The 14810-nt window shown below is 40.0% G+C and overlaps 1 protein-coding gene across 4 annotated transcripts in view; it reads right to left on the bottom strand.

Moving 5' to 3' along the window:
- Window positions 1-228: 228 nt before the first annotated feature.
- ZMYM1 (zinc finger MYM-type containing 1) overlaps window positions 229-14810 on the bottom strand; it is a 29229-nt gene continuing 14647 nt past the window's right edge. For 2 of the 4 annotated variants that reach the window (XM_080655038.1, XM_080655037.1), the window contains exons 5-10: window positions 12221-12377; window positions 11918-12130; window positions 5843-5996; window positions 4057-4212; window positions 3855-3892; window positions 229-3025 (exon numbers count right to left, since the gene is read on the bottom strand). In XM_080655038.1, the coding sequence (XP_080511164.1) occupies window positions 722-3025; window positions 3855-3892; window positions 4057-4212; window positions 5843-5996; window positions 11918-12130; window positions 12221-12377 (3022 nt within the window). In that variant the 3' untranslated portion in view covers window positions 229-721. The remainder of the gene's footprint in view (window positions 3026-3854; window positions 3893-4056; window positions 4213-5842; window positions 5997-11917; window positions 12131-12220; window positions 12378-14810) is intronic. The other 2 variants (XM_080655039.1, XM_080655040.1) reach the window with 1 other exon arrangement.

Below are 14810 nucleotides of genomic sequence, written 5' to 3'. Positions count from 1 at the left end.
ACAGACAGCCAATAACATTCAGGTCTTATACCTGCTTTTGAGTTTTTCACTACCTAATCTTATTTTGGGACTGTGTGGACTACTTTGTCAGGGTTTCATGCAAAAACACAGCAACATTTGGTTTTAATATTTAAATGTTAACAGTTCACAGAAAAGGATATACAAATGACTCAAGCACATACCCAACATTATTCTTAAGTGAAAGTACAAAATTCCACTCATTTAATCTCCAGAGATTAATATACCTTTATTCAACTAATGGATCAGCAAAAATAAAAATATTTGACTCACATATTGTTAGCAGGACTGTAAATTGGCATAATCCTTGTAGAAAGCTATGTGCCAATCAAAAATAAAGAATGCACAAATCTTTTGACCCAGTAATCCTAACTTAAAATTTTATCTTACAGTAACTTACTAATATGCAATATGACTTATGTGCAAAGTTTTAAATGAAGCATTATTTATACTAACAAAACATAATTAACATGTCTGTTTAGTAGGGAGTATTCCAATATACCATGGCACATTCATACAATTCTGGGCAGCTGTACAAAAAGAATCAGGAAATTCTTTATGTGTTGACATGGAACAATCTCAAAAATACCATATAAAGTGAAAAAGGCAAGTTGAAAATAGATTTTTCTTAGACAACATTTGAAATAAAAACTGTTATATTCCAATAGAAACATGAAACTCAGGTAAATTCAGTGAGCAAATACTATATTTTCTTCATCTGATGTATAAACTTTTCCACAATTCCATTGAGTCTTTCAGGCTCCAGCAGTTTATTTACTAATTCCTGTTCAACAGCCATTAGGGCCAAGCCACTAAGCTTCTCTTGTCCCATGGAATTACATAAGTATGTTTTAAGACGAGGCAGTATAGAAAATGAGTTTTCAACACTTGCTGAAGTGATTGGCCAAGACAAAGCAATATATAATAGCTTTGATATGCAAGGAATATTGTTATGAAGACCATGCTGAATAAATAAGTAGCCAAGGTTGCTGAAATTGATATGATCATCTATGACAAAGTTGAGCTTTGCATATTGCCGATAAAATCTAAGTTCTGGGATGATGTCTGCATCAAGTTTATAAAATTCTTGGACATGTTTGGCTGTTGCTTCATTTAATGGTTCATTCCATTTTAATAATAGTTCTGAAATTTGCTTCACTTTGTAATAATCAAATTCTGAAAAATATATTTTTAAATTCTGTAATATAGTATCTAATCCTTGGTAATAAATGCCAATTTTATACTGTTCTTCTGTTGAGGTAGGAAAAAACATATTGTCTGAATTGCTAAGAGCTCTTGTTTCCTCAATTTTTCTTCTTTTATGAAAAGGTCTTTCAACTTCAAAACCTTTACAGGTTATTTTTTGACATATTTCTTCTGTTTCCTCCCAGAAAAGTTTGAAACAGACATCATTTCTTTCAGATGATAAACATTCCAAAATTGCTTCTATTTTTGAAGACAAAGAAAAAATGTCTATGGTTTCACTTCGAAGCTCTTTGGAAAGAATTCCTATAACACTTAATACTCGATATAGAAACTTCAAACAAAAGATAAATTCAAATTTGGAAACCAATGTCAATAAATCACTCAATTCATCAGCCAAACTTGTGTTAGAAGAATGGTCTGATACAACTTCCAATGTTTCAATAATGTCTGGAAGGCCCTCAATCACAGATAGTAATGTATGATCATGGAGTGTCCAACATGATTGTGATATATGTTTCTTGCATGTTTTGTTTTGACTTAGCTTACATATCTTTTGAAAATTTGCAGACATTTCCCTAGACATAGGAATAGTGTTGAACAAAGAACTCAGAGTATTTAGAGCTCTTCGGAGTTCTTTTACTTCTTTACAAAACCTAATTACTGCTAAGTCCAAAAAATGGGCATAACAATGTACGTATAAAGCTCTTGGCTCTTCCTTCTTGAATTCTGCTGCACTTTTATTGAATTTTTTCCTCAAATTAGTAGTACTATCATAGGCCTGGCCTCTTATTTTATTTATATCAACTCCAATTTGCTGCAGGTAAGTTGTGATTGTCTTGTGTAAGCTGGTTCCAGTCATCTTTTCAACATCTATGAAACCCAAGAATCTTTCTTTAATTATGATAGCCTTTGATGTTTTTTCTGGGTATCTTACACAAATTGAAAGCTGTTTTTTAGTGGCACTATCAGTTGTCTCATCACATATTATTGAAAAAGCTGAGGAGACATTGATCTCATTCACAATATCTTGTAACATTTCAGTCTTTATTATGTCAATAATATCATTTTGAATTTGTGTACTATTATAGAAATCAACTTGTGAATTCATAAGTCTAAATATTTCTTCTCCTTTATCTTTTGCTCTGATTTCTAACAATTCTAAAAAATGGCCTTTATTCACAGATGAAATAGACTGGTCCTTCCCTCTTAAGGGTAAACACTGCTTTCCAAGAAATAAAATATTTTCAATTATAAGCTTTAGGTACTTTTTATTTCCTTCCATCTGTTTTGAATGAATAGATAAATTGTCACTGACACCTTCATCACAAAACTGGTATTCCCTCCAAAATTGCAATGACTTCAAATGCATTATACTTTTTTCATGCTTTGTGAAATTTTTCAGAGTTTTTTTCCAATTAGAAATTCCTTGGGTTGCTAATGACTCTCCTCCAAAGCTATATTTTTTCTGGCAGAACAACTGGCATGAATAACAGAATGTTAAATCCTTTTTAATAGTGGTTCCTAACTTCTGAAAATTTGAACACCAAGATTTTTTAACAGCTTGGGATTTACTTTTAACTTTTTGTACATTAGATGTAAATTTTGGGTAACACAGTCTATTACTTATTTTCATAGATTTCTTATTGAGTGTAGCATCTTGGTTTGACACTTGATCTTTTTGTACTTCTATATGGGATGTATGCTGACTGAGTACTGATGAAGATGGCAAAAGGCTTAGCTGTTGTTCCACACTACTATTAGCGACACCACTGCTTGACTCACTGGGTGAACTCTTAGAAACCTTTAGGAGAAAATGATAAAATAACATTTGTTTTAACAATTTACAAATAATCAAAATATCAAACGCATCTATTCTAATAACACAATAAGTGAATGGGTAAATTACAGTATGAACTCCACTAGGGGGAAACATTAGCAATTATTTATAACATCTATTTGCAATCTAGAATCAATATCAATTGTTCAAAGAACTTTGGTATGTAATTATAATAAAAATTTTTATTGCTTAGGTGAGTAGAATTGCTTAATAAATATTAAGAAGATTAATAAAGAATCTAAAGGAAAAACAATGACTAAGAATACTTCTCTTTGTCCCAGCCGGCTTGGCTCAGTGGATAGAGCTTCGGCCTGCGGACTAAAGGGTCCTGGGTTCGATTCCCGGTCAAGGGCACATGCCTGGGTTGTGGGCTCGATCCCCAGCAGGGGGCATGCAGGAGGCAGCCGATCCATGATTCTCTCTTATCATGGTTGTTTCTCTCTCTCTCTCTCCCTCTCCCTTCCTCTGTCTGAAATCAATAAATATATTTAAAAAGAATACTTCTCTTTATTCTGGGGCTAGAGCCTCCACCTTTAACCACTATGCTGAGTTAAGAATACTTCTCTTTAAATATTCTTATTAATAATTTAAATTCAAATTTTAGATTTGGTAAACTGAATATAAATACCAAAAGGTTTATTTCTCTACTTTTTTGAGCTCTTGGATCAAAACAGGAATTAAAATGCTCAGACACACACACACACACACACACACACACACACACACACACACACACAAATGATTTAAAAAGCTTAAGAAAAGACAGTAACCAAAAAAACCCCCAACAACTTACATCCAATAGGACATTTCCTCTTACTGAAGAAACTGTACCTGTTAAAGCATAAATTCAAGATCTTATACCATAATCTATAAAACAGCATCATAAACAATAATTGCTTCTTTCATATCAGGCAACACAAAGAAAACTTAGAATATAGAAAGATTCATCAAGCAGGGCAAAACTATATTATGTCAAATAGCACATCAATTTTTACCTTGTAAGATATCAGAGTTCATGATGGGCAGGGCAGCATGAGTATCTGCCAATGACATTATATTGCTTATAACTGGAGTTGTATCTTTCTTTGGAGAAAGGTGCTTCTCTGGAGAAAGGAGCTCTGTTGAAGTATCGTGCACCATGGAAACATTTACTAGTAAAAATAAAAGATTTCTTATAAACCAGGCAGAATCAATTAGCATTGTTTAATAACAAGTGTTTCAAAGAACAATGAAAATATCTAATAGCTTTAGGTATTGCTGTGTATTGGGGTAATTTTTAGTAGGGCTTAGGGATAGCCGGGCTCTTTAGGATAGTATCAATAACAACATTAAAACAATAATTTACATTTCCTATCATTTTATATCTTTCACCTTTGCAAATAATTCCTCAGTCTTTATACTATTTGTTTGAAATTTCAAAGCAATTTTTTCTGTGCAATTACACATGAAGAACAGAAAAGAGCCTTAGTCAGTTTGAGTCAGTGGATAGAGCATCAGCCCATGGACCGGGGGTCCCGGGTTTAATTCTGGCCAAAGGGCATGTACCTCAGTTGAAGGCTCCATCCCTGGTTGGGTTTGTGCGGGAGGCAACCAACTGATGTGTCTCTCTCACATCGATGTTTCTCTCTTCTGTCACTTCCTCCCTTCCACTCTCTCTAAAAATTAATGGAAAAATATCCTTGGGTGAGGATTAAAAAAAAAAAAAAAAAATGCCCTAACCAGTTTGGCTCAGTGGCTAGAGCATTGGCCTGCATTCTGAAGGATCCCCGGTTTGATTCTGGTCAAGGGCACATGCCCAGGTTGTAGGCTCGTTCCCCGGGGCCATGCAGGAGGCAGCCGATCAATGATTCTCTCTTCATTGATGTTTGTATCTCTCTCTTCCTCTCCCTCCCTATCTGAAATCAATAAAAATATATTTTAAAAAAAGAAGAAAAAAAAAAGAACAGAAAAGAGACTCCTACAGAATCTACTAATGGGTATCACTTCTAACTCTTCTAGGATTCACAAACCTCAATATGAATGGAGCTGGGTTGCTATCCAAGCTAGTATTTTTTAATTCTCACTTAAAAAAAAAAAATCCTCATCTGAGGATATTTTCCCATTGATTTTTAGGGAGAATAGGGGAGGGAAAGACAGAGAGAAAGTCTGATGTGAGAGAAACACATCAACTGGTTGCCTCCTGCATGCACCCTGACCAGGGCACGGGCTGGGTTGGAGCCTGCAACCGAGGTACTTGTCCTTGACCGGAATCAAACCTGGGGCCCTTTGGTCTGCAGGCCGACGATCTAGCCACTGAGCAAAACTGGCTAGGGCTAAGCTAGTATTGCAGAGATTTCAATAATAAGCTATTTTGCAAGATGTACAAATCCCAGGAGCATCATTCACTCCACTGACTATGTGAATAGCACCACTGGCACTATATGTGGCTCTTTGATGGTATTACATAGTTGGCCCTGGATTATCTGTGCTTTTCTCTTAGTGAAGTTCAAAGTAGTTCCAACTGGCTCTACTTTCATGTGAAAATTTTAATAGCCTTGTTTTTACAAAGCAGGGCTAAGTACAAGATTCTATTCTAATACAACAATCTTTACAAATATTAAATCTCTGTTCGTTAAGTAGTCTTCCTTTTATACAAAAATACTGGAAACCATTTCTTTGCAACAAGTTTTGAATGGTTCTGAATTTTAAATCTAATTTGGAAATGAATCAAGGTTATAAATTAAATGAAGCAGTAATATTCTTCAGTAATTACTAAACCTCTGTTTACTAACCAAATATTACCTGTAGAAGATTCCATCTTAGCTTTACCGTAAGCAGAAAAACAATTAACAGAGCAGAAGAGCTCTGTCTTCCCCAAGTCATTGGTAATCTCAATCATTTCATCTGAGGGCTTCAATGATTTGCAAAGACCAGATGTAAGTGTTCGGGCTGGTTTCTGTTAGAGATTAAAATAATATATTCTTGGTATATGACAAATTTTTAACATACTATCATAAAAATTTACCCAATACCACTGCTCTACAAATTAATGATAGTGAAGCCACATTTTTACCTTATTAAAGACCGGAAAAGGCATCATGAGTTACAATAATTGAAATGCAGGAAATTGATCAATCTATTAGATAACTATTTGCATTTTTTTGTCTGATATATTAATAGCAATTATAATACATGTGCAAGCAATGAAAAAAGTGATCATAGAAGATGTTCACCATCCCAGGCAATCAAAGTCAATTTTATGAATAAAAATAAGTCTTATAACTATAACTTTTTCCTCAAAACCTGTTTGAGCATCAATTTAGGAAAACTTATTTGTGCTAAGGAGGAGCTAGAAAAGGTCTTAACACACTTTACAAGATGTTGTGGGAAGTCACTTTTTCTAGGCCAACTTACATGGTAAAAATTACAAGCATATTCAAAGAAAGCATTGAAGCAGTAAGAGGTGTATAGAATAAAGTGTGTTCAATGAGCAGTACATGTGCAAAGGAAAAGGAGAGAACTGTGAGGTTCATCACCTACTAGTATTCTTTCTAGTGAAACAGGAACCATCATTCATGAATTTAAGAAGTTAACACTGATGGCAATGATGAAACAGAACTGCTTTTGTGGGCACAAAGTACAAAGACAAATTAAAATACCTTATACAATTTTTTTTTCTGTGAAAGAATATTGGCAAAGAAACAATGAAACAAAAAGCAGAGTATAATTTTGAAAATTTGTATTTTTATCCTTTATTAGAGGTCCAGTACATGAAATTCATGCACAGGGTCGGGGGGGGGGGGGGCGGTCCCCTCAGCCCAGCATGCACCCTCTCCAATCCGGAACCCCTTGGGGGATGCCCAACTGCCGGTTTAGGCCTGATCCCAGAGATTGGGCCTAAACTGGCAGTTGGACATTCCTCTCACAATCCTGGACCGCTGGCTCCTAATTGCTCACCTGCCTGCCTGCCTGGTCGCCCCTAACTGCCCCTGCCCTGCCGGCCTGATTGCCCCTCACTGCTTCTGTGTGCCAGCCTGATCGCCCCTAACTGCACCCTCTGCCGGCCTGGTCACTCCTAACTGTCCCTGCTTCCAGCCAGGTTGCCCCCAACTGCCCTCTCCCTGACGGCCTGGTCACTCCTGTTCCCCGCATGGGCCTGGTCAACCCTTACTGCCCCCCTCTGCTGGCCTGATTGCCCCTCACTGCCCCCTTCTTCCAGCCTGGTCGCTTTTCACTGCCTCCCCTGCTGGCCTAATCACCCCTCACTGACTCCCAGACAGCCTAATCACCCCCAACTGCCCCCCCTGCCAGCTTAATAACCCCCAACTGCACCCCCTGCCAGCCTGGTCGCCCCCAACTGCACCCCCCCTGCCAGCCTGGTCGCCCCCAACTGCCCCCCCCTGCTGGCCTGGTCACCCCTCACGCCCCCCCCCCCCCACTGGCCTGGTCACCTCTTACTGCCCCCCCCCGCCAGCCTGGTTGCCCCCAACTGCCCCCCATGCCGGCCTGATTGCCCCACACAGCCGGCTTGTTCAGTCATTTGGTCGTCCCTCAATAACTCCCCTGCCGGCCTGGTCGTAGGCAGCCATTTTGTGAGGGCATGAGTGTCAATTTGCATATTATAGCTTTATTATACAGGATTAGTATGATTGTATTTTGAGAAACCCCTAAAAATCCACTGGTATTTAACATTAACCAACAATCTATATATATAAAAGGCTAATATGCTAAGTGTCCGACTGTCTGACTGGTTGCTATGACTCGCACTGACCACCAGCGGCAGACGCTCAATGCAAGAGCTGCCGTGATGCGCACAGAAAAATGGCACCACGGACCTGGTGCCCGTAAAGCAACACTCAGCTTCCCCCAAGTGGGACACAGGTCCAGCCACCACCCCAGAGCGACACCCCATCAAATCGCAGCTGATGCTGCTGAGACCCCATTGTGCAAAATGTGGCCCACAGCCCATCCCAGCTCAGCCTCGAAACAGTGGCTGTGGGCGCCGGGTAATGACATCATGTAGCAACACCCAGCCTTCCTCTCCCTAGCAACTAGCCTCCTTGCAGTTTCTTCAGCCCAGGAACACGACTTGCTTTATAGCCAGGTGCAAACATTTCACACTTTAACCAAATGTCTGTGAAGCACTTTCCTGGCCCTCATCTCATTTGATCCTCACAGAAGTCCTGGAGTAGGCAAATAGGAGACTCGGTGGAATCCTATTTTCTTTTCATTAGCCAGAAAACAGAGATTAAGAAAGCTTAGAAACTTGACCTGACTCAAAAGAAATAAGAAATGGTGGACCTTGAAAATGACTTCAGGTTTTCTCACTGTGCAGAATACAGTCAAACACTGCTGCAGTTAAATATTGTTTACCCTTTGTTTTTCCTGCATGATCTACAATAACCTGCTGTGTTGCTGACAATTACCTGAAAGAGAAGTTGAGGTGCTTCACTGGGCTGGAAAAAGTTTAGCTAAATCAGAAAGCAGGTCTAATTAAGCAAGTTTATTCTATATATATATAAGAAGCTAAGTTGACTCGTGCATGCGCAATACATATAAAGCTCAGGCTGGCGCCAATTGCATGCATGTGTTTCGATCTGTCATTGTTGATGGTGAATTTGTTTAACACTTCTATTATAGAGAAAGGGCGAATAGCGATATTAAAATATTTCTTCTATTGATGTCCTTTCAATGTGCACGAATCCATGTACTGGGCCACTAGTAGTGGTATAATTTATAATTAATTATTCTTATGGGAAAGCTAATATTTTACCTAATAGACAAACATGTAAATTGACCGTACCTCCGCTACGCCACCAGCGAATCAGGAGCGATATGCAAATTAACCCAACAAAGATGGCGGTTAATTTGCATACTCAGCCGCCAGGTGACAGGGGCGGGACGCAGGTGTTCTGTCCCACCCCCGGTCTCTCAGGGCTTCTGGCAGCATGGGAAGGAGGGGCTGGAGCGGAAAGAGGTGGCTCCTGGAACGGAAAGAGGCAGCTCCGGAGCCTGAGTGGAAAGGGGCTGGGCCGGAGTGGAAAGGCGGTGCCAGCAGCCAGGGAAAGGAAAGCCCATTGTAGCACGAATCTTCGTGCATCGGGCCTCTAGTTCATAATAATACTAGAGGCCTGGTGCACGAAATTCGTGCACTGGGGGGGGGGTGTCCCTCAGCCCAGCCTGCACCCTCTCCAATCTGGGACCCCTTGGGGGATGTCAGACTGCTGGTTTAGGCCCGATCCCACAGGCCTAATTGCCCCTAACTGCCTCTGCCTGCCAGCCTGATCACCCCTAACCACTCCCCTGCCAGCCTGATTGACGCCAAACTGCTCCCCTGCAGGCCCGATTGCCCCCAACTGCCCTCCCCTGCCGTCCCGATCACCCCCAAGTGCCCTCTCCTGCTGTCCCAGTAACCACCAACTGCCCTTCCCTGCCAGCCCGGTCATGCCCAACTGCCCTCCCCTGCTGGCCTGGTTGGCCCTAACTGCCCTCTCCTGCTGGCCTGGTCGCCACTAACTGCCTCCCTCTCCTGCAAGCCCAGTCACCCCCAACTGCCCTCCCTCCCCTGCAGGCCTGGTCGCCCTGAACTGCCCTCCCCTGCTGGCCTGATCACCCACAACTACCCTCCCCTGCCGGCCATCTTGTGGTGGCCATCTTTGACCACAGGGGGCGGCCATCTTGTGAGGGCATGAGGGTCAATTTGCATATTACTTCTTTATTATATAGGATACTCTATTGAGATGTAGCCAAAATAATTATATTTCTACCAAACAACCCACTTTTTAAAAACATATATTTTTTTGATTTTTTTACAGAGAGGAAGGGAGAGGGATAGAGAATCAGAAACATCAATGAGAGAGAAACATCTATCAGCTGCCTCCTACACACCCCCTACTGGGGATATGCCCGCAACCTGGGCATGTGCTCTGACCAGGAATCGAACCAGCGACCTCTTGGTGCATGGGGTGACACTCAAACCACTGAGCCACAGTGGCCGGGTTGGGTGGTGCTTTTCAACTCCTCTACCCAAATCAGCCCTGCCCCATCACATAGGTTAAATAAGTAAGTGCTCAATATAGGTTCTTAAAACCAGGACAAGGCCTATTTATTAAGTGTGAGGGATAAGGAAGGAAAATAAGGAATGGCATTTCTTGCCTTTGGAAGATTTCCATGACTTCCATTGTCGCATTTCTGTTCCCAAGACATTATATTCTCTGGTGTGGGCAGTCCACCATAAAAAAAAGATGTGGCTTGCCCTAGCTGGTTTGTCTCCATGGATAGAGCGTTGGCCTGTGGACTGAAGGGTCCTGGGTTCAATTCCTGTCAAGGGCACATGCCCAGGTTTCGGGCTCAATCCCCATAGGGGGCGAGCAGGAGGCAACTGATCAATGATTCTCTCACATTATTGATGTTTCTCTCTCTCTCTCTCCCTCTCCCTTCCTTTCCGAAATCAATTAAAAAAAGACGTGGCTCGCCCTAGCTGGTTTGGCTCAGTGGATAGAGCGTCAACCTGCAGACTGAAAGGTCCCGGGTTTGATTCTGGTCAAGGGCACATGCCCGGGTTGCAGGCTTGATCCCCAATGTGGGGTGTGCAGAAGGCAGCCAATGATTATCTCTCACCATTGATGTTTCTATCTCTCTCTCCCTCTCCCTTCCTCTCTGAAATCAATAAAAATATATTAAAAAAAAAAAAAAAAAAGATGTGGCTCACAAATGCCCTATTTAAATTGTGGTTTGTTAAGATTCCCATCTTCAATAACTTTTTTTAAAGAAAGAATTTATAAGGACAGAGTTGGGTCTCAAAGCATCATATAAACAAGATATGTGATAATCCCACATCATGAAAGGGGCTCAGACTGTGTTCATTGCGTCTACCAAAGCTTCTCTGCTCAGACCACCCACTCAAGACTCTCCTATCAACAGTAGGGGGGTATTTCTCATTGGTTTATTTCCTCCTATGATTCACTCAGAAATAGCATGACATTCTTGATTCACCTTAGCCTTGCTTAGATGTAAAGAAACACATGGGCCCTAGCCTGTTTGGCTCAGTGGACAGAGTGTTGGCCTGCGGACTGAAAGGTCCTAGGTCCGATTCTGGTCAAGGGCACATGCTCAAATTGTAGGCTCGAGCCGAAACCGGTTTGGCTCAGTGTATAGAGCGTCGGCCTGCGGACTGAAGGGTCCCGGGTTCGATTCCGGTCAAGGGCATGTACCTTGGTTGCGGGCGCATCCCCAGAAGGAGGTGTGCAGGAGGCAGCTGGTCGATGTTTCTCTCTCATCGATGTTTTGGCTCTTTATCCCTCTCCCTTCCTCTCTGTGAAATATCAATAAAATATATTAAAAAAAAAAAATTGTAGGCTCGATCCCCAGAGGGGGGCGATTCTCTCTCATCATTGATGTTTCTATCTCTCTCTCCCTCTCCTTTCCTCTCTGAAATCAATAAAAATAAATATATTAAAAAAAAAAAAAAGAAATACATGGAACTAAAAACAAAAACACTTTTGTGGCTGAGTCTTACCAGTAGACTACTGTAATTTGTGCTAACTTTATTTGTAGTTTATAAACGAGCTTCCATCTGCTTGCCTTTCCTCAAGGTAAGATGATCACCTGAGATTCTTTAGGAAAATCTCCACCTAGCACTTATCATGAATTATTATACAAGAAGGAACTACCAGAAGTCTTTTATTTCATCTCCATTTTACCAACTGAAACTGTTCCCAATGGCATTAAAATCTATTACCCCCCCATTTTCCTAAAGTGAAACCATTCACAAGCCAACTAACAGAAGGGACTTAATCTTCAATTTTTCACTGAGTCCTATGCAGTCAAGTTCAAATGGAGTGGTCCTCCCTTTAGGCAACAGATCTTTATTCATACCTGCTGGCAGGCTGTAATATTCTTTGAACTGTTTAAGTAATGGGACTGTCCTTCCACCTGAAGTATATGGAACAGATCAGAACTAGTGTAACAGTAAACTCCACAGTTCTCACAACAGTTTATGATGAGGTTGTTAGCAGAGTGAAACTTTGAAAAACAGGCATTACTGCAAAGCATATGTTTCACATTCTGATATTCTACTTCATACTGAATCTAGGGTAAAAACAAAAAAAGATTCAGTAAAAATTCTAGTATTTAAGCAGATCAATCAGAGTCCCTAAAGATGAAAAAATTGCAACTTACGAGAGTAGTCTTCTGACACATGCTGCATTTGGTTGAAATTCTGTCAGTATATAGCTTAACAGATAGTTTTCTTAGACAAGATTGGCTGCAAAAATTTTTGCTAAAGGTAGTATCTTTCGGCTGGACACTGATGACATCCTTTAGATTTAAAATATCTCTGAAAATAAATAATAAGGGTATCATTATACAGTTTTGTCATAATTATAATTTCTCTCTATAAGCTAAATCACTCCCTCAAACAACCTTCTCCCTTGTTTTTTTTAAAAACATTTTTATTGATTTCAGAGAGGAAAGGAGAATGAGAGAGAGAGAAACATCAATAATGAGAGAGAATCATTGATCAGCTGCCTCCTGCACGCCCCCTACTGGGGATGGAGCCCACAACCCAGTCATGTACCCTTGACCGGAATCGAACCTGAGAACCTTCAGTCCGCAGGCTGATGCTCTATCCACTGAGCCAAATCAGCTAGGGCATCCCTTATTGTTTCATTTACCTGAAGAATAGGGCATCATTAAACAGTTTTACCATAATTATAATTTCTCTCTATAAGCTAAATCACTCCCTCAAACAACCTTCTCCTTTATTGTTTCATTTACCTGTAGAACTGTGAAATAGTAACAATATCAGCCTTGATATAAGAAAACCCAAATTTAGTATCTAGTTCTTTTACTTATAGGTCATTTTTATTACCTACATGTTATTTACTCATCTATAAAGTAGGGATTATAAAACACATCTGACAGTGCAATTTTAAGGATTACCTAAACTGTGTTAGCTGGTGTTAGTAATAATAAATGATGTCACATATTCATACCTGACCAACTTTGGAATCTAAAGGACAGAAGATTTCAAAGTATGGTCTGTAAATCCCTGGGGATCCCCCAGATGCTTTGAGGGAATCCACAAAATCAAAACTATTTCCACATTAAGATGTTATTTGCCGCCCTAGCCGGTTTGGCTCAGTGGATAGAGTGTTGGCCTGCAGATTGAATTGTCCCAGGCTCAATTTCGGTCAAGGGCACATGACTGGGTTGCGGGCTTGCGGCTCCATCCCCAGTAGAGGGCGTGCAGGAGGCAGCCAATCAATGATTCTTTCTTATCATTGATGTTTCTCTCTCTCCCTCTCCCTTCCTCTCTGAAATCAATAAAGAAATATGTTTTTAAAAAAAGATGTTATTTGCCTTTTTCACTGTACATCTGAAAAGCAATGGTAGGCCCCTTTAATTCTACGCCTAGGTTTACACCCCAAAGAATTGAAAACAAGTACTTAAAAAAGAACATGTACATGCATGTTCCTAATAGCACTATTCACAATAGTTAAAACAGCCTAAATGTTAATCAATGAATGAAAGGATAAAGAAATTGTGGTATATTCATGCAGTGGAGTATTATTCAGCTATAAAAAAGAATGAAGTACTGATATACATGGCACAACATGGATGAAGCTCAAAAACATGCTAAGGGAAAGAAGCCAGGAACAAAAGATCACCTGTAGGATTCCATTTATATGAAATATCCAGAATAGATAAATACATAGAACACAGGCTGGTGGTTGCCAGGGGCTGAGGGGACAGGAGAGGGAAATGTGGAGAACCTAAATAAAGCATTTTACTTTGGAGTGACAGAAATGTTTTAGAACTAGATAGAGGTGGTAGTTGTACAACACTGTCAATGTACAACACAGTTCACAACAAATGTTACTAAAATCGTTTTTTGTTATGTGAATTTCACCTCGATAAGTTGGGAGGGGAAAAAAACAAGCAATGGTGTGTAAAACTGCCAGAACCTTACCATAAATCAAGGTAGTAGCACCAAATTGTACCCATACTAGTACACTGCCAAGTATTCGCTGTAAAAATTACTCACTTTATTAAACTTGATCCTTGAGTACATGACATCTTTTCTGTGTGGTAAAATAGGATATAGGCATAAAGAATTACCCATGTGCACTCAAGAATGATGGTTGTCTCAAGGAAAACCACGTGTGGTAATGTTAAGAATTCTAACCTAGGTTAGCCACTTTTTCTATGAAACACATTTTTACTTGAAAGAACAACTATTACCCAGAAGTGGATACCTGGCAGATATTTTTTCTCAAAAATGAATTAAGTAAGACTGTTACTTCAAAGAAAACAACTGGCAGTATTCATTGCCAATGATAAAATTTGAGCTTCAATGAAAATAAGAATTTTTTAAAACTTGTATCTGCTACTTCCAGCTTAATCGCTCCCCATCACTTAGACAATCCTGATGAGATTAGTGATTTTTAAAAAAGTGATTTTAAAAATATTGCATAATGAAATACATCAACATCTGCATAACTCACTGAACCAATATTTTCCAATGATTGCACATAACAGAAATCGTTTATGGAGAAAATAACCAAAGTACAAAATAGACCAATGAGTTTAAAAAAAATTTTTTTTTAATACATTTTATTGATTTTTTTACAGAGAGGAAGGGAGAGGGATAAAGAGTTAGAAACATCGATGAGAGAGAAACATCGATCAGCTGCGTCCTGCACACTCCCCACTGGGGATGTGCCCGCATCCAAGGTACATGCCCTTGACCGGAATCGAACCTGGGACC

The sequence above is a fragment of the Plecotus auritus genome, assembly GCF_963455305.1.
Source record: "Plecotus auritus genome assembly, chromosome: 2".
NCBI classification, from domain to species: domain Eukaryota; kingdom Metazoa; phylum Chordata; class Mammalia; order Chiroptera; family Vespertilionidae; genus Plecotus; species Plecotus auritus.
Note: the sequence above shows the minus strand (reverse complement) of the source record. Positions and strands in the feature narration are given on the sequence as shown.